The sequence below is a fragment of the Podarcis pityusensis genome (genome assembly GCF_964106645.2).
Source record: "Podarcis pityusensis genome assembly, chromosome: 6".
In the NCBI taxonomy this organism is placed as follows: domain Eukaryota; kingdom Metazoa; phylum Chordata; class Lepidosauria; order Squamata; family Lacertidae; genus Podarcis; species Podarcis pityusensis.
The window spans coordinates 2,601,609-2,626,586 of record NC_138030.1 but is presented as its reverse complement, the minus strand read 5'-3'; the positions used below and the strand labels follow the sequence as shown (position 1 = coordinate 2,626,586).

General features: G+C 47.2%; 1 protein-coding gene and 1 long non-coding RNA gene across 3 annotated transcripts in view; one reads left to right on the top strand and one right to left on the bottom strand.

Moving 5' to 3' along the window:
- The window catches only part of KIF3B (kinesin family member 3B), a 30,370-nt gene extending 10,901 nt beyond the window's left edge, over positions 1-19,469 (top strand). The window contains exons 2-9 of the mRNA XM_081011144.1: positions 325-1,803; positions 3,778-3,879; positions 5,612-5,734; positions 7,398-7,516; positions 7,670-7,783; positions 11,959-12,064; positions 14,808-14,986; positions 15,947-19,469. Coding sequence (XP_080867270.1) covers positions 394-1,803; positions 3,778-3,879; positions 5,612-5,734; positions 7,398-7,516; positions 7,670-7,783; positions 11,959-12,064; positions 14,808-14,986; positions 15,947-16,037 — 2,244 coding nt within the window. The 5' untranslated portion in view covers positions 325-393 and the 3' untranslated portion in view covers positions 16,038-19,469. The remainder of the gene's footprint in view (positions 1-324; positions 1,804-3,777; positions 3,880-5,611; positions 5,735-7,397; positions 7,517-7,669; positions 7,784-11,958; positions 12,065-14,807; positions 14,987-15,946) is intronic.
- A 646-nt stretch (positions 19,470-20,115) lies between these two features.
- Positions 20,116-24,972, bottom strand: LOC308480242. Of its 2 annotated transcripts, XR_013987937.1 has the most exons (5): positions 24,535-24,972; positions 22,682-22,828; positions 21,305-21,879; positions 21,043-21,210; positions 20,116-20,338 (listed from the first exon to the last, which is right to left on the bottom strand). It is a non-coding gene; the product is annotated as an uncharacterized lncRNA (long non-coding RNA). The 2 variants fall into 2 exon arrangements; XR_013987936.1 differs by having other exon boundaries at positions 21,043-21,879.
- Positions 24,973-24,978: the final 6 nt, after the last annotated feature.

Below are 24,978 nucleotides of genomic sequence, written 5' to 3'. Positions count from 1 at the left end.
ACTGATCAAATGGGAATAGGAAGCACTTATTTCCTGTCATTTAGAAAGGGGAAAAACATTTTACATTGTTATTTCTTCTTGTTGTTCTGCCTCACAGCAACTCCGAGAGGGATGTTTTTTTGCTTGTTTTTATCTTACAGTTGGGAAATTGAGATTTTGAGATGGTGGTTTGGCCTGTCCACTCTGGGAATTGATGTATGGGCTTGGGTTTCAACTTTCATCTCTAGTGTTAAAAGCCAGACTGGGGGTGGGGGGGGGCTGGTTTGTACTCACTGCTTTTGTGCCTTACCTCTGTGCTCAATTCTGGCCTTTGATTCTTTCCAGGTCTGGAAAAACCCCTGGCCTTCCTGGTCCTGCCGTCTGCTGAGTTTGCCCTAGCGCCAGCCCGTTGTCATGTCGAAGCTAAAGTGCTCAGAGTCGGTCAGAGTGGTGGTGCGATGCCGGCCGATGAACAGCAAAGAGAAAGTAGCCTCCTACGAGCAAGTGGTCCAGGTGGACGTCAAGTTGGGGCAGGTGTCAGTGAAGAACCCCAAGGGGACTTCTCACGAGCTGCCAAAGACTTTCACCTTTGATGCCGTTTACGACTGGAATTCCAAGCAGTTTGAGCTCTACGATGAGACCTTCCGGCCCCTGGTGGACTCGGTGCTGCAGGGATTCAACGGGACCATCTTTGCCTATGGGCAAACCGGCACGGGGAAGACCTACACGATGGAAGGTGTGCGTGGCGACCCCGAGAAAAGGGGCGTCATTCCCAATTCCTTCGACCACATCTTCACGCACATCTCCCGGTCTCAGAACCAGCAGTACCTGGTGAGGGCTTCTTACCTGGAGATCTACCAGGAGGAAATCCGGGACTTGTTGTCAAAGGATCAGTCCAAGAGGCTGGAGCTGAAGGAGCGGCCAGACACGGGAGTGTACGTGAAGGACTTGTCGTCCTTCGTCACAAAGAGCGTCAAGGAAATAGAGCACGTCATGAATGTGGGGAACCAGAACCGCTCAGTCGGGGCCACCAACATGAACGAGCACAGCTCCCGTTCGCACGCCATCTTTGTGATCACCATCGAGTGCAGCGAAGTGGGGCTCGATGGGGAGAACCACATACGCGTCGGGAAGCTCAACCTCGTGGACCTTGCCGGCAGCGAGCGCCAGTCTAAGACCGGAGCCCAGGGGGAGAGGTTGAAGGAAGCGACAAAGATCAACCTCTCTCTCTCTGCCTTGGGCAACGTCATATCTGCCCTGGTGGACGGCAAAAGCACTCACATTCCCTATCGGGATTCCAAGCTCACCAGGCTGCTCCAGGATTCGTTAGGGGGCAATGCCAAGACGGTGATGGTGGCCAACATCGGCCCCGCCTCGTACAACGTCGACGAGACCCTGACGACGCTTCGGTATGCCAACCGGGCCAAGAACATAAAGAACAAGCCGAGAGTGAACGAAGACCCCAAGGATGCGCTGCTGCGGGAATTCCAGGAGGAGATCGCGAGGCTCAAGGCGCAGCTAGAAAAGCGGTCCGTTGTCAAGAGGAAGAAGAAAGACAGGAGGAGAGACGGAAGCTTCAGCGCCGGCGGGGAGGACGAGGACGAGGAGGAAGATGGTGAAGAAGGGGAGGAGGAAGGAGGAGGTAACAAAGGTGACTACTGGAAAGAGCAGCAGGAGAAGCTGGAGATCGAGAAGAGGGCTATCCTGGAGGACCACAGCTTGGTGGCCGAGGACAAGATGAGGCTGCTGAAGGAGAAGGAGAAGAAGATGGAAGACCTGAAGCGAGAGAAGGAGGCAGCTGAAAGGCTGGGCGCCAAAATCAAGGTAGGAGGCTCTTTGCCGAGTTCTGTGGATTCAGAAAAGTGGCCTGGGAGGAACCTCTCTGGGGGAGGTTCAGTGTTGAAGACTAAAAACAGAAGCATAGGGATTAGGAATTGTTCCTGAAACGCTTCTCTGATGTTCAGAGTGGTTCTGACATTCTGAATTAAAAGGTTTCCTTTCCAAATTATTCCCAGCTAGAGAACTGCTGCCAGCAGTTGGAGAGGTGTAGGTGATTTAAGACCTGGTTTGGACAATCAAATTCTGGCTTCAGAGGCAAGGACGGATGCATGAGATCTGTGCACTCACAGACTGCCTCTTTGTGCAAGCAGGGAAGCAAGCCAAGACCTTGCAGCTAGCCATAGTTTTCTGTTGTGTGCTAAGTGGGGAGCGATGGACAGTGGCTTCCAGGCATTGGCAGGCCAGCTTTATTTTATTTATTTCATACAATTTATAAAACACTGTAAAAAAAACAACAACAACACCTTGCAGCTGTTTGCTTTATCCTATCTTATCCTGGCCAGTTCAGAAGCTATTGCCCATAGCTTCCTAGTCCAGTTCACATGTAATAGAAAGCTATAGTTTATTGTGACTTCTTGGCTTGTTTCCTTGCTTTCATGAAGGGAAGAGTGAAGGGGTGGCATGCATGTGAAGAGCTTGTGCACATTTAATCAAGTGTTGCCCACAGCTGCCAATGAACCATCTTCATCCTTCCCCTGTCAGCTGCTCGTAGAGTCGAGGATGGTCACCTCACCTTAATGAGCCAAAGGTGAAACAGCTTCCCATCTTGGTAAGTTTTCACAAGATCTGAAGGCTGGTCAAAAATCAGTGTTTTCTTCTAACTGTGATTAGTAAAAGAAATGCTTGATGGGGAAAAAAAGGAATGGGACTTGAGCAGGTATTCTCAACCCAACCCAATTCATTTCCTTTCATTATTTATTTGCATTTTTACTAATCTTAATGAACATGTAACAATCAACTGAGACCTGAAAACAGTGATAAGGCAAAGGAAGCCAGTGACCAAATCTTCCATTGAGATGTGAGGAAAGTGTGGAAAGAATAAGAAAAACAGAGGCAGGGACATGGGTCACAAGCGGTTGCCATGTGATTCAAATGAAGACCCAGAGACACAGCAGGTTTTTATTCACCGAGACCTATGCAGATGCCATGAATAGTCCCATGCAAAGTCATATTTGGCAGGTTCAGATGGGAACGATTATTCGCATATGTCATGAAAGGCCACCAAACAGCTGGAAAGCCACCTTGAGTCCCTGTCAGGGGAAAAGGCGGGATATAAATAAATATGATGATGATGATATAATCGAGTCTGATCCCTCTTAATTTCTCAATGATCTGTTGGTGTGAATGGACCGTAATAAGTCACTCAGAGAGGAGAACCCCAAATTTATGAGTGTATTAGAAAAGGCCATCTTGTCTTCTGATTTGCATAGGGCAGGCATGGCCAAACTTGGCCCACCAGCTGTTTTGGGACTACAACTCCCATCATCCCTAGCTAACAGGACCATTGGTCAGGGATGATGGGAATTGTAGTCCCAAAACAGCTGGAGGGCCAAGTTTGGCTATGCCTGGCATAGGGGATGTCCTCCATCTTTACCGAAAGTGTAGAGTCATTATAATGGACTGAGGGTATCAGCTGCCTTGGATGACAAGGCAGGCAAGCATGGGAAATGTATGGGGAAAGCACATCTTAAGATTCTAGGCTCACTCCCTGGTATCTCCAGGGTTGGGGCAGTTCTCCTCTGCTGGAGTCCTTTGAGAGATGCTGTGAGGCCAAACAGTTGCTTCTGGGCAGCACGAGCCAAAAGCCAAACTTTGGTCTAAGGAGGCACGGTTTATGAGACAACTGTGTGAGATCTCCACCCATTTTATTTTATTTTAAAGAAAGTAGCAATTGCGAGGCTCTGCAAGATGCTGATTTCGGTTATTGGAATCCTCCACCCCTCCCATTCTGCTTTTCAGGCAATGGAAAGCAAGCTTCTTGTTGGAGGGAAAAATATTGTGGATCACACAAACGAGCAGCAAAAAATTCTGGAGCAGAAGCGGCAGGAGATTGCTGAACAGGTGAGAGGAAGAGGGAGAAGTGCATGCGTTGAGATGGGTTGCAGGGGTCCCAGAGTGTGCAGAACGGGGGTGGGGGGGAGCCTGTGGCTGGACTACAACTCCCATCATTCCTTCCCACTGGCCCTGCTTGCTGGGGCTGATGAAAGCTGGAGTCCCGCAATATTTGGAGGACTGAACATTCTCCACTGCCCTGTGTTGTGGGCCTGGGAAACTCACAGCACGTTTTTCCATTCCACCGTGGATCAAGGATGTCTGTAACATTTGGGCAGAACCCACTGGGAACATTTCCTGGGCAGGCATCTTTGGAATCCAATCAGCAACAATGCGAATTTAATAAGAGCCTTGCTGGATCATTTATTTATTTATTAGATTTATATACCAGTTTGGATCAGAATAGTACTTGGTCTAATCCAGCATCCTGTTGCCCACAGTGGAAAACTTCATGCATCTAGAAAGCGCAGTTGGGGTTGAAGGCAAATTCCCCCCTCTTCAACTCAAGCTCTGCAACAATTGGTATTCAAAGGTATACTTCCTCTGTATATGGAAGTTCTGTTTAGCACGGCTAATGCTGCTGTTTTGAAAGTCCTTTCCGTTTCAATGATGAGTGTGCCAGGGATGTTCTCAGCGGCTTTTGCTCTTACTGTTTCCTTTTTTAATACATGAGGTTCATGAACTTAATTGCTTGAAAACTTTGAGAACAGCTGAAAGGTAGTAAAATGCAAACACTGCAAGATCTTCAAGAAGCTGCATGAGAAAAGCTATTTTACTGAACTTTGCTTACGTTCTTCGTTGACTCTTCCCCTTTTCCATCCTTTAAAACCCCTCTGGCCAATTAACACTTTGCAGAAAGGAAGCCCATCTTTTGAAATCCAAGACTTTTGCTCTTTCCTTTAAGGTGTGAGAACTTAGAACAGGGGTCAGTAACCTTTTTCAGCCGTGGGCCGGTCCACCATCCCTCAGACCATGTGGTGGGCTGGAATATATTTTGGAAAATAATACGAACGAATTCCTATGCCCCACAAATAACCCAGAGATGCATTTTAAATAAAAGGACACATTCTACTCATGTAAAAACACGCTGATTCCCAGACCATCCGCAGGCCGGATTTAGAAGGCGATTGGGCTGGATCCGGCCCCTGGGCCTTAGGTTGCCTACCCCTGACTTAGAATGTAGGGGTGGGATTTGTCTCAGTTGATGCACAAGCAGAACAAAGTCTTCCTATGCAACAGGACACCCCTCTCTCTGCCCTACATGTCCCCTGAATCTGCTATGGTGTTTGGTGGAAAACCAAAAACAGGTTTAGTAGGAGGAGAGAAGGGAAATCCTATTATGCAAGTGGACCTCATTCTGCTCACAGATCCACCTCTTACTGCCACATTGAAAACCACTCTGTGGCTGCAGTCCAGTGCACAGGTACTTGGAAACGAGCCCATTGAATCTAGTAGTGCATAGTAAACATGGTTTGGGGTCAGTCTGCAAGTCTGTTCCAAGGTCACCAGTAAGCCTTTCAGCAATTCCAGACGAAGTTCAGGCTTCTTGAGCCTCACAATATTTCCCCTTAAAATTATTTGGAACAAAGTGAACTTTCAGAATAAAACCCTTCAAAAATGCACAGCATTGATTGGTAACGCCTTGTGTAAATTCTCTCACCCCCTGCGAATGATTGGCATGTACCCTGACAGCGCTGAACTCCAGGCCCCCCAAAAAAGTCATCTTTGTTGTCTCCCGCAGAAACGACGAGAGCGAGAAATCCAACAGCAGATGGAGAGCCGGGACGAGGAGACCTTGGAGCTGAAGGAGACCTACAGCTCCCTGCAGCAGGAAGTGGATATCAAGACTAAAAAACTGAAAAAGGTGAGTGGCCTCCCTAGAGGTGGGCTGGCAGGTATGTACAGGTACTGTATGTGAGCTCTGGAAATTAGCATGGATGTGGCCGAGTCCAGAACTGGGCTTCCTGTCTTCAAGGCACTAAGATGTGACAGTTTTCTCTGCGCTTTTAGGGCAGGCAATAGTTAATTGTCTCAAAGGAGTCGGAATGGATCAAACCCCCTGAATTTCCCCCCACCCAAACCAGGCACAGCTTGCATCTCCCCATGAAGAATAAGGCCCAGCGGTTCCCTTTGACCTTGGGGGAGATGCAAAGCTTTTTGACAGATGCATGTTAAAATTCAGAGTTTTCGGCTGGAAAATTCTCCACTTGCATGACCTGGTAAGCTGTTGTAATTTTACAGGTTCTAACTAGTTCTATGAGCCATAATTATTATACGTAATCGGTTGTGATGCTATGTAGTCATGTACTACCTTGATTTTTTTTATTTTGCAATAGAATTAATATTTTGCTAGGTTGGTTTCAGACAGGGCTGGGGAACCTCAGGCCTGAAATCCAACTGTGGCCCTCCAGACTTCGTTACCAAGCCCTTGGGACTGTCCCTAAACCACACCCTTCGCTGACCCTTCGCCTGCTTGGATCCTTGAGTGTTTTAGCCAAGCTGAAATGTGTCCTCTTATATTACCTCCTGCTTGTCTGAATGGAGGGCAGAGAGGGCTTGCAGAAACTAGCCTACTGTACAAAGGTGACATTTGCATTTGTTGCTCCACCCACTTTACCTCTGGCCCCGCCCTCCACTTGTACGTGGCCCTCGCAAGCTTGCCCTGAAGGGAAGACGGCCCCTTGGGCTGAAAAGTCTTCCCCACCCCCAGTTTCAGAGATTCGCTTTTCACCAATATTTCTGCATGCCTAATTCCTAAGGAAAAACCCTTATCTCCTGGTCTGCCCCGCAGAGGACCTTAAGGTCCATGAATAACCATAGTTTAGAGGTCCCGGGCCCTAAGGAAGTCAGACTATCCTCCACCAGGGCCAGGGCCTTCTCACTGGTGGCTCCGACCTGGTGGACTGCTCTCTTCCATGAGACCAGGGCCCTGCAGGATTTAACCTCCTTCCACAATGCCTGTAAGACAGAGCTATTCCGCCTGGCCTTTATTTTGAATTCAGCCTGATCTTTTATTTACCTTCTCTTCCCTTCCCATCCCCTTTTATGAAGATCACCTGCTCTGAGATCCCACAGCTAATTCTACCCTCGCTGGCCCAAGTAGGACCAATTCAGCCAGCTAGCCCTGGGGATTATCTAACTGATTTTTGAATTTTATTGTTATTCATGTTTTTATACTGTATTTTATGCTGCTTTTATAATTGTTTTAAATTTGTTGTTAGCCACCCTGAGCCCGGTTTTTGAACCGGAAGGGCGGGGTATAAATAATAATAATAATAATAATAATAATAATAATAATAATAATAATTAGAAGGCAGCTGGACTGAGCAGCCTCTGCCCTTTATTTTTAATAAAAACTTGAGCTTACGGTATACCATTGTGGGACACAATCCACCAAGAGGTTTCGCTGCACAAATCCTTTTGAAGTGACCGGGAGCCGTGCAAGAACTGGCCCGCTTGCTCATGAGGCAGAGATAGTAGGCTTGGCGGTTTGTGCTGTAGCCCATGACTCTGGCTCTCTCTTTCAGCTCTTTTCCAAGCTGCAAGCCGTGAAGGCTGAAATCCACGACCTTCAAGAGGAGCACATCAAAGAACGCCAGGAGCTGGAGCAAACCCAGAATGAGCTCACACGGGAGCTGAAGCTCAAGTAGGTTTTCAGCCAGCTGTGCGTTGCTCTCGAGGGCTTGGGAATGGCCTGCAGAGCAAGCTGTCTGCTGGCCAGGAATGAAAAGCGAATATTTCCCTTTTACTGAGGCTGCTTGGAGCGTGCTTGCAACATTACCTTTCTCGATCTCCGCAGGCACCTGATTATCGAGAACTTTATTCCCTTGGAGGAGAAAAACAAGATCATGAACAGGTCGTTCTTCGATGAGGAGGAGGACCAATGGAAACTACACCCCATCACCCGCTTGGAGTGAGTTGGCGGCCCCCTTGAGCTGGGCTGTAGGGTTTGGGGAAATGGGGACACACCCTCCATTATCTCTTTAGATTTTCAGTTCATCCGGCCCGTTCCCTGCAGCTCTGGACTTGAAATCCAAGCTTAGCTCCATTTTTCTCAGTTGGTGGCTCACCCAAGGGCAGCGGACTTTCTGCTCCCCTCCTTCTTTTCCAGCCCCAACGATCACAACGCCACCATTCTGCAGCTCAGGTTGATTGAGGCAGGACTCTGGCTGGCAGCAGCTCTGCTTCTGATCCTGCAAGGCGGTCGCTGCAGCCTTAGATGTTATATGAAAGATATTGTGATGTAACTACCGCTACTTGAACGCTGCAGATGCAACATGGAGTTGTGTCCCCAGCTGCCTAAAAGCGGGAATTTAGCTCAGAGCTTGCTAATGTATTTTTCTATTTAGACAAATATTTGTGTACTGCTGCGTCAAAGCAGTTTACAGAAATCAAAAGATAAAATAAAAAACATAAAAAGTTAAAAAGCAGACATCAATTAACCATTGTGGAAGCTCATATTTTTGCCTACATAAGGCAACAGAACAGAAATGTTTGCAGCAGGCATTTAAAAGTTAGCACAGAAGGCGTCTGCTGAATCTCTAGTGGCAGTGAGTTCCAAAGGACTTGTAGGATGACCAACGACACTCTTGAATCTCAGTGACTGAGCAGGGAAAGAAGGGCTCAGGTGATCCCTGAGGCCCCTGGACCTAAGTTGAAAATGAATACAAGGACCTTGATCCTCAGCAATTAGTTCTGAGAGGCATTTTGCCTCTGAAAGTCTCTTTTACCCTTCATGGATTTCTGTATCGCCAGAATCCTCTGCAAGTGCAACTTGCAAAGGGTCAGGAGAAGGAAACCATTGGATTGCCAAGTGCTGCCTCTTAAGGCAGCAAAATACCGTGTGCTGGACCTAGTACAGTAACGGCATTGCATTGCACATTGATGTTCATCCTCCCAGCTGGGATGTTAATCCACATGCTGCAAGATAAAATCAAGGCAGGGCCCAAGGTTGAGGACAGATGGAAAGGAGCAGGCTGAGAAGTCGCATCTGGCGGCATATCTCACCCTGGAGATTTCCAAATTTCTACACAAAGCTCTTCCGGCATGGTGTTTGTAATGAACAAAGAATATATTAATCGAGAGATCTCTTCCTGGGCCCGTTCCTTTCAAGTATAAAGTGTCTCCAGGATCAGCGTTGGGAAACTGCTGACACAGCTTTGCTATATAAAGCCTCCGTTAGCAAATTTAGATCTGCTGACCGACAAGGAAAGCAAAATCTTCCCTCCCGTCTTTTGTGCAGGGTACACCTCATAGGAAAAGCAAGCAGAGTAGATGGCTAGGGGACAGCTCTGCCATTGCCAGGTTGAGGGAGACACGCGGCAATACCGGTTTGTGTGTTAATGTCCGGCTGGAGGACATGCCTGTGCTTGCACAAACATAACTGCCAGCGAAAACATAGGCACGCTTGGATTCCTGCTCTTTTTTCATGGGGATAAGCATTCATATAATAAGGGCAGAATTGTTGTTTAGTCGTTTAGTCGTGTCCGACTCTTCGTGACCCCCTGGACCAGAGCACGCCAGGCCCTCCTGTATTCCACTGCCTCCCGCAGTTTGGTCAAACTCATGCTGGCAGCTTCAAGGACACTGTCCAACCATATCGCGCTCTGTCGTCCCCTTCTCCTTGTGCCCTCCATCTTTCCCAGCATCAGGGTCTTTTCCAGGGAGTCTTCTCTTCTCATGAGGTGGCCAAAGTATTGGAGCTTCAGCTTCACTATCTGTCCTTCCAGTGAACACTCAGGGCTGATTTCCTCAAGAATGGATAGGTTTGATATTCTTGCAGTCCATGGGACTCTCAAGAGTCTCCTCCAGCACCATAATTCAAAAGCATCAATTCTTTGGCAATCAGCCTTCTTTATGGTCCATCTCTCACTTCCATGCATCACTACTGGGAAAACCATAGCTTTAACTATACGGACCTTTGTCGGCAAGGTGATGTCTCTGCTTTTTAAGATGCTTTTTAAGATGCTTTTTTAAGATGCTCTTCGTGACCCCCTGGACCAGAGCATGCCAGGCATTCCTGTCTTCCACTGCCTCCCGCAGGTTGGTCAAACTCATGCTGGCAGCTTCAAGGACACTGTCCAACCATATCGCGCTCTGTCGTCCCCTTCTCCTTGTGCCCTCCATCTTTCCCAACATCAGGGTCTTTTCCAGTGAGTCTTCTCTCCTCATGAGGTGGCCAAAGTCTTGGAGCCTCAGCTTCAGGATCTGTCCTTCCAGTGAGAACTCAGGGCTGATTTCCTTAAGAATGGAGAAGTTTGATCTTCTTGCAGTCCATGGGACTCTCAAGAGTCTCCTCCAGCATCATAATTCAAAAGCATCAATTCTTCGGCAATCAGCCTTCTTTATGGTCCAGCTCTCACTTCCATACATCTGGACCATAAAGAATAGTTATATTTTAAACAGACTAGTTGTGTTTGTGGTGGAGGATTGCAGTAGCTAAACAGCATTGAGGAACATAGGACATGTGTATCAAGCTGGACCATTGGTCCATCTGTTTCAGTACTGTCTACACTGGCTGACAGCAACTCTGCAGGGGCATTCCCAAACCCAACTGGAGATGTTGCCAGGGACTGAACCTGGAACCTTCTGCATGCCAAGCAGGTAATAATAATAATAATAATAATAATTATTATTATTATTATTATTTATTATTTATACCCCGCCCATCTGGCTGGGTTTCCCCAGCCACTCTGGGCGGCTTCCAACAAAACACTAAAATGCAATAACCTATTAAACATTAAAAGCTTCCCTAAACAGGGCTGCTTCAGATGTCTTCTAAAAGTCTGGTAGTTGTTGTTCTCTTTGACATCTGGTGGGAGGGAGTTCCATAGGGCGGGTGCCACTACCGAGAAGGCCCTCTGCCTGATTGCCTGTAACTTGGCTTCTTGCAGCGAGGGAACTGCCAGAAGGCCCTCAGCGCTGGACCTCAGTGTCCGGGCAGAACGATGGGGGTGGAGATGCTCCTTCGGGTATACTGGACCGAAGCCGTTTAGGGCTTTAAAGGTCAGCACCAACACTTTGAATTGTGCTCAGAAACGTACTGGGAGCCAATAATAATAATAATAATAATAATAATAATAATAATAATAATACAGTCATACCTTGGTTGTCAAGCGGTATCCGTTCCAGCAGTCCGACTTCCAAAAACATTCGACAACCAAGGCGCAGCTTCTCATTGGCTGCAGGAGCTTCCTGCACTCAATCAGAAGCCGCGTCAGACGTTCGGGTTCCAAAGAACATTCACAAACCGGAACACTCACTTCCGGGTTTGTGGCATTTGGGAGCCAAAACGTCTGAGTCGCAAAGCGTTTGAGATCCAAGGTACGATTGTAATAATTTTTATTTATATCCCACCCATCTGACTGGGTTTCCCCAGCCACTCTGGGTGACTTACAGAATTCATAAAAACAAAACAAAACGTCAAACGTTAAAAGCCAGGTCCTCTACAACTGAGCAGATTAGGCCCTTCCCATAATAATCCTTGTGGGAAAAGTTGTTCTGATATTTAAAGTGTGCATTTGAATGAAAGAGAGGCAATCCCTCCTGACGGAAGCGCTTACATTGTCATTTTTTCAAACGACTACAGCTCAGGCGTGGTCTCAGAGAGAACTCTGGCTATGGAAGTTTTCAAACCAGTGGCAGCATCCACACATCTGTCTGTTCCTACTCCTGCAGTTCCCAGTTAAATTGTGGGACAGGCACTCCTCTTCTCCCCAGAACATCCCCGTTTCCCTTGTTCTCATGGTAGCTCCTAGCGACCAAGACCAGTCTGAAGGTTTCCTGATGGCGCTGGCCCTGGGCTTGTCAAGCAGCTGCCGTCATGTAGCCTGGCAGCCAGGAGTGGCACAGTAGCACCTAGGACTCTCCCTCCTTGGAGGTTGGGTGGCCATCTGCCACGGATGCTTTAGCTGAGATTCCTGCATTGCAGGGGGTTGGACTGGATGAGCTTCGGGGTCCCTTCCAAGATTTTCCTGACGCAGCAATTGCAGGCTGGTTGGAGAGACTCAGTGGGTCCGAAGTTGGGCCGCTTGTGGAGGGAAGGGGGCTGGTTCCTGCAGTGGGCTTGATGTCCTTTTCCCTCGCCAGGAATCAACAGATGATGAAGAGGCCGGTGTCAGCTGTGGGATACAAGAGGCCGCTGAGCCAGCATGCTAAGATGTCCATGATGGTTCGCCCAGAAGCCCGGTACAGGGTAAGCTCATGCTCAGATCTGCATAAAATCATGAATGGTGTGGAAGGTTCCTCGTGGGAGAAGCTCGCCATCTCCCCAAATACAAAAGACCTGAGATCGGACCCTGCTAATTTCAGGCCGATTAGTCTCCTAAGCATTATCAGTAAACTATATGCTGCCCACTTATGTAATAAACTTGAGAATTGGATGCAGCGAGAACTGTCCTTACAGAAGCACAAGCTGCTTTCAGGGCAAACTGGTCAACTTTAGACCAAGGCCTAGGACTCCAACATCTTGTGGAAAAATACACCTCAAGAAAAGGAGAATCCCTCTACGCAGCTTTCATAGATTTTAAATCTGCCTTCGATTTAGTATCCCGAGATAGGCTTTGGGGAAAACTAAGCGCCTCAAGCATAGACAGACATCTACTGTGTCTTATCTGCAGTTTATACGAAAACACTCGGGTCCGGGTTAGGTGTGACCGACAGGGCCATTTATCCAAGGAAATCCAAACCTCCCATGGTGTTAAACAAGGCTGCGTCCTTGCGCCTACTGTATTCAGCTTCTACATTAACTCCTTAGCAGGAAACATGGAGAAAGAAAATGCCCACCCCCCTAAATTGGCTGGTACGTTTGATAAATTTTTAAACTGCTGCTATATCTCAATTGTCTCTGTTGTGGCCGATTGCAATTCGGTGTATTCCTGTTGTTTTGTGATTTTCCTGATGTTGTGGGTGACCCGGAGCTGGTCTGTGACTGTAATAATAAAATTCAAATTCAAAGACCTGAGGTGCTAAAAGGTTTGGGCAGGAGGTTTACACCATGCAAAAAGAAGCACTTCGAAGTAAAAGTCACCTTTCGCTCTCTACGCTGCGCAGTGTTGCAGTGGCCGGGGGCTGGGAGGGTGGCTGCTTGTGCCACACAGGGGCATAGCTTTTGTCTTCGGGAAGAGCGCCATGTCTGCACCCATAACCAGAGGTGCATCTCAGCATTGTGCCCAGGGTTGCAGGGCTTCACTGAGGCACCAATTGCTACTTTTCATCAAGAAAATTCCCTGTTAGTCATGCTGTTTGTTTGGTTCCTGATGCAGCATGACAATTCACAACAGGCCTCTATGTCAGGGGTGGGGAAGCCGTCATTTCCCTTCCACAGGAAACATTTTCGTCTGTAAATTTTTAACGTATGCAGTATTTGGTTGTCCTCCAGTAGGAGAGCCAGGCTCTCTTTAAAAATTATTATTTATCTTATTTATCACAAAGTATAAGGACAGGTGCCAAATAAAATAAAACTAAATTAGAAGGGGATATCTCAGACTAAACATACAGGAACACATTTCTGCTCCAAAACTCCAAAAACAAATATAAAAAATATATAAAAATAATACCAGAAGATTCCAAGTAATACAAATAGGTTTAAATTATCGTGTACCTTATTACTCCAGTACATTGTGAAAAGACTCCATTTCTCAATACTGTTGTCGACTCTCTCTGGTTCTCACCATATATGCAAGCTTAACCATGCATACTTTGTCCCAGATGTTAGTTAGCCATTCTCTTGTGGATGGCGTTCTCATTTCCCCCACAGTTTTGACAAATATTAATTCTGGCAGCAGTTAAGTGATGTTACATTAATTCCCTGTCCTCTGTTAGTACAGTTTACATAACATATCTAAATAGTAAAATTGGAGGAGCCCATGGGTAAAGTATACAGGCCCGCGGGTGGTGCTGTGGGTTAAACCACAGAGCCTAGGACTTGCCGATCAGAAGGTTGGCGGTTCAAATCCCTGCAATGGGGTAAGCTCCCGTTGCTCGGTCCCTGCTCCTGCCAACCTAGCAGTTTGAAAGCATGTCAAAGTGCAAGTAGATAAATAGGTACCGCTCCGGCGGGAAGGTAAACGGCATTTCCGTGCGCTGCTCTGGTTCGCCAGAAGCAGCTTAGTCATGCTGGCCACATGACCCGGAAGCTGTACGCCGGCTCCCTCGGCCAATAAAGCGAGATGAGCGCCGCAACCCCAGAGTCATCTGCGACTGGATCTAATGGTCAGGGGTCCCTTTACCTTTACCTTATGGGTAAAGTATAGCCCAAGCTATCGACCAGTGGGTCAACTCAGCCCCCTGCTAACCGTCTCCGTGTTGTGATGCTGTGGAAGAAATCCCCACCTCAAGTTAACAAAGAGACACTGAGACCCAGCTTCCTGCAATACCCGCCATCCAACTCTCTGCATAGCAAAACATGTTTCCTAAAGCAAAGCCCTCTGCTTGGCTGAGGACTTAAAACAAAAGGGACCTGGCCTCTTGTTCTCTGCAAAATGCCCAGCATACTGATGGCCTCCTATAAATAAGTAATACAGCCTTACTGAGCAGGAAGAGTATGGGTTGGGGCCAGGGGGACCAGGAAGCCAGAAAAAGGAGGCAAGCTGTCAAATTATCGCTGGAATGAAGGCGCCTATTGGAAAATGCAGGATGCCAAACACGTTTCAGTGTGTCGTCTTTTTCGGGAGCAAAGAGATTTCTATTCCACTTATAGTGAGGGGTCATTTTGAATTCAAAATGCTGTGGACAGCTTGAGCTTTCTAATAAATATCTCTGCAATCTTTTAGAAGTATAATCCACTTGAGTTCCTGTGACTGTTCTTTCGTTACCTACAATTGGGAGAACCTTCGCCCGATTTCTGCTGCGAAACAGAGCACACGTGAGCAATAAAGTTGTCTGCTGGCTTGTGGGCCTAGGTGCCTGTCTGAACTCTCCTGGTTCTGATCCCTCAGGCAGAAAACATTGTATTGCTGGAACTGGATATGCCTAGCCGGACCACCCGGGACTACGAGGGCCCAGCCATTGCCCCCAAAGTACAAGCAGCTCTTGAGGCTGCTTTGCAAGAAGAAGATGAGATACAAGTGGACGCTTCCACATTTGAGAGTACATCCAACAAGAAGTCAAAATCCAGGTGAGCTCTGGTCGTTGGAAGGAGAGCAGACACACACACACACACACACACACACACACACACACACACAATTCCGGAAGCCCATATCCTGGGTAGTCAAGTTCAGGCTGAATTTGTTAGCACCGGACTACTTAAATTGAGGGGATGGTTTCTGCACAGTAAGCAGTATTTGGTAGAGGTGAAGGGTTTTCTAAAATGTTTGAGAAAATGGGAGAGGCTTGGCATGCCGCCGCCCCCTTTTCTAAAAGCATCCATAGAAGGAAAACTATTTGCAACAACTGCTTGACTGTCAGCTGGAAACCTGGTTATTTTCTTAAAACGGTGGTTCCCAAAGTGGGCATTATTGCTCCCTGGGGAGCAGTGGGATTACTTGGGAGACGCTAAGAGGCAAGTGGAAAACAGAAGTGCCTGGCATGCTCTGGTCCATGGGGTTACGAAGAGTCGGACACAACTAAACGACTAAACAAAAGAGGCAAGGGGTGGAAGGGGTTGGTGGTGGTATAGATGACAATCAGACTCTGAAAAGTAGGTATGACAATATCAAGCTCATCACTTTTGTTGAATTAATGGAACTAAATGGTTTTCATTTGATTTTGAATAAATGTGCAGCAAATGGTTACTACTTTGAACTTTATTGTGCTCCTATCCTCTTTAGTGGGTTGTGAAAACTTCTGTTCCGAATGCTGCTTTTTTGTATGGTGGGGGACACAGGGGGTGAGTTTATGGAACCAAGGGGGAGGTGGCCCAATTTTGGGGAGGAGCCACTGTCTTAAACAGAACAGCCTGGCCATCCCAAAGCAACGTAGTCGGTAAGGTTTAATAGTAATAAGCCGATTCTAAAGCAGATTGTCCCACGAGAAGCCAATAATTCATCATTCAGCTCTACGAAATGGCTTTCCCTTTGTGTATCCCTGACAAGTTTCGTTCGTCACACATTCTTCGGGTTCTTCTGTTTTCCAGGCCTAAAACGGGAAGGAAATCGGGTGGCTCTTCGTCCAGTCCATCTGGGTCTCAGCTCTACCCTCAGTCTCGTGGGCTGGTCCCCAAGTAAAACCAGTTCCCTGCTAAGGTGTGGCTGTGCAGCAGCTTTGCCTTCCGAGAGCTGAGGCAAGCAAAGGACCTTCGGAGAGGACTCTGTGGCCAGGCTCCAAAGTGATTCCCTTCGAGACGAAGCGATGGCCCCCTCTGCAGCTGAACTGTTGTTGTTTTTTGTCCAGCCAGGCGTGTTCCAGGTGGGCTTCCGTCCTCCACGATGGAGTTCCATGTCCCTCTGGCATTTGGTCACCAAGGGGAAAGAGTCTTTAGTTAGGAAATCAGAAATGCATGAGAATACATTAGTGTTAGATGCAACAAGAAGCCTGGGGGGGGGGGGTTGTCACCTTGCCATCTCCTGCTCCTCTTCCTCTTCCAGTCTTCTTGCTGCACTTGGTTTGCCTGCCCTTGGGATGGAGCCCAAAGCCATCTCAGCAGAACCAGCAATCTGGGACTTGATGATGCTTAATAATCGAGTGAGGCTGAGAAGCGACCGCCCATGGCAGAAGATCCATTTCCTTTCTTTCCATCGAAAGACTGGCACCATTGGAAGGGTTTTTGTTTTTCTGGGGGGTGGGATGGAGTACAGGTGGACGTGCCTCCAACCCACGGAGGAGCCGAGAGCGAAATGCACCCCACAGCTACTTAGACGTGTTTCCTGTTAGAAATGCAAGCCGAAGGAGGGCTTTGAAAACCTGCTCTCTCTCTCTCTCCTCTGGAACAGAAGCAATAGAAACTTAACAAATCCTTTGCCTGTTTACAAAGATTGGCAAGAGTTGTCCTAGGCGGAGCTCCTAGAGACTTAAGCCATGACCGGCAAGGTCCACTCTGTGCAACAGTCAGCACTGTGCGCCAGGTGCCAGCTCCGCATTTAGCGCTCTTCCTCTGCTCACCATCCAGTTTCTCCCAGTGCGCTCCACCAGGCACCTCTGCTTTGAGGGAATGACGCAGCAGTTCCTTCATTGTCTTCCACTGTCTGCGTGGCCTTTGTGACTTCTCAAGGCTGGTTCTGCTTTCCGCCGCAGAGGGGTGGAAGCCGAAGCAGTTCCTGGCCACCGCAGAACGTTCCTTTTGTGAGCAGAGGGTGGTTTCGGACCAGAGTTGCTGCATCTCACCTTGTCCAAAGTGGTAGGATCTTTCAAAGTGTTCTGAGCTCCGAATCTTCTGTCGGATGGGAATGGGGTTTAAGGTTTGAGTTCGAGGGGAAGGCACCACTGCCCGTTCCAGTGGCGAGGCTTGTGCTAGAACAGTCCTGCTTCTTCAGAGTCTCTTCTTTCTCCTCGCCCCAGTTCCAGAGCTGCCCTGTGCAGTGTTTGGGGCGCAAGTTGCTGCTGAATTGGGCCAGGTCAAAAGGCTGAAGAAGGTGCCCCCTCCGGGTATCGTTTTACGGTTCAGTTTGTACGTTTAAGATTGATGTATATTGAGAATTCAGTTGTTAATATTTTATTTTGGGGTTGCTGTTGACTGTTGTACTGTGAATATTCCCCACCCCACCGGCTTCCTCTTTGAATGTTTTAACGGCCCTCCTCTCCCTAGACCCTGCTGTGGGTGCGAGTGTGCATGTAGGTATGTATGAGAACTTGCTTGGCTATAGGAATACTCTCAAATGCGTATGGCCTTCGCCTTGTTGCCCTTATGTCAAACATTCTCTGAGCAGGCCTCTCCAGCTGCACTGACTCCATGGTTTCTCACCCACACGAGCAAGGACAACCCAGACAGGCCATCCTACCAGCCCAGAGCTGCTCCAACAAGCCCCATTGCTTTGGATTCTGGGCAGTACATTTCTGGAATGAGGCCGGTTTTTCTGTTTTCAAAGTATGACTTCCGTGGAGTGGAGCTGTCTGGCCCCTGGCTGTTGCATTGGCCAGAGGGAACCTGCACCACCTCCCTTTCATGGTGAGCTTGGCAAAAAGCCTCTTTTCTTTGGCTCTTGTGGTATCAAAGTGCTCCCACCCCCATCCGGTTCAGCTCTGTTGTTTTGATCCCCTTTGTTATTTAAGAAAAGGATTGTATGGCTTAGATACTGAGGTGCGCTGGTTGTGAATCCAAAGAATCGTTTAGGCAAAGGTACAGCGTCTGTGTGCATCTGTGGGCTCTGCCATTGCATTGGGCTTCTGTTGAGAAACGTCCAGAGGGGAGAACCAGAGGGGGAATATCCTAGGGGATGCTTTGCGTGTAAGAATCGGGTAAGCAGGCCAGTGCCTCAAAGGTTTATCCAGGCTAGCTTGGAGAACCCCCTGGGTTAAGGATACAAGAGAGAGGAATGAGAAGCAGGAGCAGACAGACCCCTCAGTGCTCGGTTTATAATGTGATTCTTAACTCCTCTCCCCTCTTTCCTGACAAGGGGGCTCTTCTCTAAAACTGACAAACTGGCAGAATTATCCTGATACAGCTGATCTGTCTGAGGTCCAGCGTGAAAGAGAAACCCATTAAGGCCTAGGAAATGACAAGTGCAACCGTGGGAGCTAAGCTTGCAATGTCTTTGTCTTTCCTTTGATCTGCATAATTGGATTAGCTTTTTCTCTCCCAAACATAATTCAGCAAAAGTAGCTCTTGAGGTCCAGGGCCCAAACCTTCAGGTCCACGACCATTGAAGCCATTTCTTTAAAAGCTTTATGTGAAACTCTTGGACACTGCTCAGAATTGTTCCAACCTTTGCGTCGCGGCCATCACCAACGTGGTGCCCTTGAGGTTTGGACTACAACTCCCACCAGACCCCAGCCAGCACAGCTGGGAGCTGTAGCTCAGAACTTCTGAGGGGCACCAGGTTGGCAAAAACTTTTCTAGGGAGAGTCCCTTCTGTTATCTGTAGACCTGGTCACAAGATGTTCAGAAAATCACTTTAAATAAATCTCTCTGCAAATTTGTTTCTGCTGTTTGTGGCATTAGGCAATGTAACTGAGGTTGAAAAATAAACCACAAATCTCATGAGTGCTGTTCTCGCACAGCCGACACACCAGAAAAGCTAATGCAAGAGCCATCCATGATCCTATGACTGTGTAACACTGGTCAGCTGGGTGGGTGCTCAGCACCTTTGTACTGTGTGTTGGTGGCTCAGCCCTGAAAGGATGGGGTGTTTGTTGATTTAAATCTGTCCTTCTTTGACCCCGCAGATCCAATCCACTGGGTAGGACTCCAGTGTGGCTGAAATGAATGAGAGCAGCACAGCGGTGCAAAGCCATTTATTTCAGTGGGTCTCACACAGGGACCGTACCCAGTGGAATGAACGTGAACTGGCGCAACTGTCTTCTGAGAAACTTCCCAAACCTTTGGAAATAGCTCGTACATAGTTCCTTTTCTGTCCATAGATCTTACAGCTTGTATCTGTTATCATCTCTCTTGTCTAGGAATGTAAAAGTGCTCCTAAAGATGTGTAATAAATAAATAAAAATTCAATTGGATTTATTGTATGTAAAATAATAATAATAAAGCCTCTTCCTTCCCCTCCTCATTGTTTTTATTTACATTTTTTCATATGCTGTTTCACATTCCCAGGTTTTCTTTTGGAAAAGGTGTTCATACATTGATGGGAAACTTGAGTCTTAGAATTTTATTAGATTTCTAAACTCATCCCATATTTTAAGCCCTAGATCCCAGTAGAGTTCCTGCTGTTCCCTTTTGCCACCAGACTTTTTAACCAGTATGACCTGGTTAAAATCATGTATCTGAATCTTTCCCCACCCACCTATACTTCCTCATTTCCCACCTGTTATTGAGGCCATTATTTCAGAAGGAGCAGGAGCTGGTAGTTTTCAACCTCACCCTGTCCTTCCTCCAAGCTTGCTGTTTGAGGTAGGTGGGCACAAGGAAAGAGGCAGTGCTTTGCCATTTAATCCCAGTTCCTGAACGTGTGTGTGTGTGTGTGTGTGTGTGTGTGTGTCTGTTTGTTTGTGTGTGTTAGGTGGTCAAAGTGTCAGAAACATTACCTGGTTCCCACAACCTCTTTCACTGGGCGTATATCAGTAGAGGCTACCTGCTAGGCATGCTAGACCTCTCTGAAGCATTCTGCAATGCAGGTATTAATACTATGCAGCTCAAAACAATAGGATGAATAAAAACTGACTCCTCTCGGAATAAAAATTATCCTGACCGAAAAGTATGGTTCCAAAAAACGGAACTTTACTAACAGAACTTTCTTCAAAAGAGACTTACAACAAGAATGAAACATCCAAACAGTTGCATAAAAGCATGTGCTTCTCATGTGCTTTTCTTTCCCAGTTTCTAACACTGCTTGGGAGCCGTGGCAGACGTAACGTCCTCTATGTTGCACGAGGGTGACAGGAGTTCTCCTGCTCACCATAGCATTGCTGCTTCCTGGCTCTGGGGTAGGTCAGAGGAAGAGAAGAGGAAAGAGTGACCAACCTTGCAAGATTACCTTTTCTCTAAACTGAAAAGACCTGGAGATTACAACCTTTCTCCATAGGGGAGGCGTTCCATCCCATGGATCATTTCAGTTGCTCTTTCCTGAACTTTTTCCCAACCCCGCAACATCCTTTCTGAGGTGAGGCCACCAGAACTGTGCATGGTATTATTCCAAACGCAATTGCACCATAGATAGGAAAAATTCTCCAAAAACCTCACCTTCAGCTCTTTTTTAAAGGAGAGGGTGGGAGGTGCTTCAGAGAGCAATTTACCAACCCATTTCCTGCAGTGCCTTAAATTTCTCTCCACCCCAAACCAAATCGTTGTCATTTTTGTGTGGTAATAGCACGGATTTTATGGCCTACTCACATCTGGGTCTGTGGTGGTTGAGCTTGCTTCTGCAATGTGTCTGGGTGTGTGTGTGACACAGTTGCCCTTGACTACTGGCCCCTGCTCAACCCCCCGCCATGCTGGAATCTCAGCTAAAGCTTCTATGACACCCACCCACCCAATAGGACAAGAATTAGTCTGTCTTGTCACTCATGAGCCTGCTGCACTTAAGTTTTTCTATACAATAAGAACTGAACAGGAACTTCATGAACAATGCTTAAGAATAAGCTGCCCACACATCAGCAAAAGACCAGGGCACTTTGCATAGATACCTGATCACCAGCAAACGTAACAAAAGGCAAAGCCTCCGAAGGGTTATTCAACAAAGACATCAGTGACTTCTCCAAACCAGCAAATAAGCTCACAGGTATCATCTGCATTCATGTCTTCGGTGCAATCCAGCACACCTTCCTTGGATTTGAAAATTCTTCTGAAGTTGGCTGGTGCCCATGCAGAACAAAAGATTATTATTATTTATTGAATTTTTTATATTAAAAAAGCAATTTAAAAGCAATTTAAAAGAAGCAGCAGTACCCTCTTGCTGGGCAGCAGCAGTCCTTATGAAGCCTGTCAGGCCCTGCCCTGGGCCAGGTGGAGAGAGGCAGGAGCAGGCCCCTCAGACTCTCAGCAGGGTGGTCATTGCTGGGAAGCAGCAGCAGCAGTCCTTAGATTTTAATTAATACAAATGTTTTTGTCTAGCTGTTTTAATAACCAACATACTGTATGCAGAGTTGTGTACACACATATCTGCTCTCTTGTACAGAAGCCCTTCTGCTATGAACACTTCACACATTTCCGTGTGCCTGTGCAGTAAAAACACTGGAAACAGAACTTATGTCAAGCTTAGAAGACCCTCCGTTACTTATTTTGAGAAATGGGGAGAAAAAGAACAACCATCTCTGGATTCATCTGTGATTCTGAACAAACACTGTGAGAGATTAACGTGACACTTCGGCTTAAATCGCAAGGAAACTTCCTTGAGGTTCTATTTCAGAAGCTGGGATCGAATGTGGCACCTCCAAGCCTCTCTACCATGACTTTCATCTGTGCTTCGTAGTCGGCAAATCTCACCAGACTGATCCGCTTCGACTGACTGGATCAGTCATCACCTAGGGTCAGGAGAAGAGATGAGATGGCTGTAACAACAATGGCATTGCACTACCAATTGCGTACCAATTCTACCCAGCTATTCCATGGGTTGAATTTCAAAAAGAAGCAGTGCGAAAAATAATGTTTGATGATTTTCAGCGGAAGGTTTCATCCTGCTTTCATCATCTTCCCTTGCTAACAGCTGCAGCCTAGAGCCCAGGCTCCTCTGTCCATTCTGTCTGGCTGCAACAGAGGGAGAGAATGGAGAGAGGGCCACTCCATGAATTCTGCCCAGAAACCAGCTCAGCCATGTAACTTTCAGGGTTCTTTCTCTCTCTCTCGACTCAGATTTAGACAAACAGCCCCAGCTACCAGCATGAAAAGGTCAGAACTCTTTTTTTACCACAATGACTTCACTGACCAAAGTCAATACTGAAATGGACTAAGACCACAAATTGAGCTGAATTCTGACACAGATGCGGTTGCTCAGTCCCAGTCCCTTGCTTCAGTGGCCCTCAAGCGAAGACTTGTTTCCATTATGAGTTAAGTGAACCACAGCCACTTAGTCCCAGCGCCAAGAAAGACAAAAGTCATAGGGCAGCAAATGGTATCTCAACAATCCTGTTCCCAAAAAGAAATTTCTGTTCCCTATACCAGGCTCGGATACCATTTTTTATGGTTATTTATTTATTTATTTTTGGGTAACTTCAACAGTTCTTGCAGTGGGTGAAGCGATATCTCTTAAGAAACCACAACAAACAGCAGTTACATTTTGATGCTTTGGCCAGTCATGGCTCATGGAAGGGTAGTTACGCCAGATACCTGGACTCTTGAGAACTGCTCCAAATCTGCTGAAGAACTCCTCCAGTTCGCGCTCGGACGTTTCCTATGCGAGCCCATAAACCACCAGGTCAGCGGTACCAAGACATTCTTGTTTCACATCCATTTCCTCTATTTTCCTCTTCTTGCCTAAAGATAGATGTGTCCATCAAACATAGTCAGCACTTTTAAAAATAGCTAAACAAATATTCCCATTAGTTGCACTGAAAAATTTGAGTGAAGCAGATCATTCTACAGCTACATGAAACTTAATCCTAGGTACCTCACTGGGTTTAAGGCTTTTAAAGTTTTTCATTCTTAAGTACCACTGTGTTCAAATGGGGCCAATTCCTTAATAACTATTTAGGATTGCAGCCTTGGGGTGTATTTGTTTTGTTTACCAATTGCTCCCACTTGCATTTGGGGGGAAGTTTTATTTGAATCCTTTTCATCTTTAAAACTGTTAGGCGTGTCCCATATATTTAAAAGATGAAAAGAAACCATGTAATTTAGTTGATCGATAAGGGGTCTAAAAATAAAAGATGCCCAATTGCCTAACAATTTGAGCAACTTATAGGACTTTGGAAATCTAGGACAAACTAAAAGAAAATCTATTATCCGTATATATTTTTTCATAGTCAAAGAACCCATAATTCTTTCTTTTTTTTTAAAGAGCAATACAGCACATAAAAGCAAGGACTGAGCCATTTCAGAGCACACGGGAAACTGAAGCTTTCCAGGCAGTACACAGCACAGGGAATACTTGCATCACCTTTGGGATGATCACAGAATCAGAGTTGGAAGGGACCTCTGAGGGTCATCTAGTCCAACCCCCTGCAATGAAGGAACCTCAACTCAAGCAGCCGTGATAGATGGCCATGCAGCCCTCTCCCATAGGAGAGCATAAAGTTAAATCTTCTTCCTTCCATTTACCCCATTAGGACACAAAAGCAATAACCTCATGTCTGGGAAAGGGAAGGCAAGGCAGAAGAGAGAGGTAGGGTTTGGCTTTAAGGGCATAGCAATCTGCTCTTTTACTCTTGAGCAAGAACTTCATGTCTCGAGAGGCAGCTAGGCAGCATCTTACCCACCTTAACATGCGCAACACATGCACAGAGGTGGGGCAGGGCAAGATTTCCCCCCACCCCACTACTCTGAAATAAATAACCCCCTTGATGTTTTTTGCAGCGTCTGAGGAGCTTGCTGCTTTGCAGGCTGTTGGGCAATTGGCTGTGACTGCGAGGGGGGTGGGGGGAGAGCTGAGGCAGAGACGGTTTTGCAGTGATTGTAACTGTTTTGCATGGTGACATCTCTGCAAAACCCTGCAAAACCGATCTTTGCCTCGGCTCTCCCGTGGAAAACCGTTACAATCCCTGCAAACATTTCATCCCCCCCCCCAATAGATATTTTAGTTAATTTTCCGAATTTATAACAAACATAAAAAACATTACAATATAAAAAAGACAAGCGAACAAACATATATCCTAACTGTTTAAAATTCCAATTTAATTATCGTTACTGGATGACTTCCTCGAGTCCCCCTAGCCTGAGTTTCCATATAACTCATTGCAGCAGTTTTTCCAATATCCCTGCAAACGTTGCAAACGATTTCTCGGTACACCCCCAACCACACCCGTGCCCAACATACACGCATGCACGCTTCCAAATGATAAGCTTTGTAGGCTTCACGGACTTCATATAATAAACTGTACAATGATTCTAAGAACCTGGGGGTGCAGAAAGGCTAGACTGGGAGGCTCCATAAGGCCTTAGGAAGAGCTTGGCAGCTGGATGAGGCCAAGCGAGGCCCCGTCCTCCTATCCTTGCAGCAAGCAGCCCCCCAGAGATGCCCTTACCCGCAAGCAGGATTCGAACGCAGGACCAGCCGTGGTTCGCAGCAAGGGGGAGTCCGACGCGTTTGCTGCTGCGGGGCTACTTTATCTCTCTCTTCCTCCCTAATTCCTTTGTTTATTGCATTTATATCCCACCTTTCCCCCCCCCAATGATCTCCAGGTGGCGCCCCTGGTTCTCCCCCTCCTCCACGTGTCATCCTAACAACCACCCTGCGAGGTAGGTTAGGTCGAGAGGCAGTGAAGGGCCCACGGCCACCCAGTGAGTCCCCACGGCCGAGTGGGAATTCGAACCCGGGTCCTTAGCCCGACACTCTAACCATTATACCCACACTGCCGCCCTTCCGTGACATGTGGGCCGGCCCTCAGAACGGGGTCGGGGTTAGGGCTCTCCCTGGCCGCCTCTCAATGGGCCAACGCGGAGCTGGGAGCGTTAACGGGTTGGCGCAT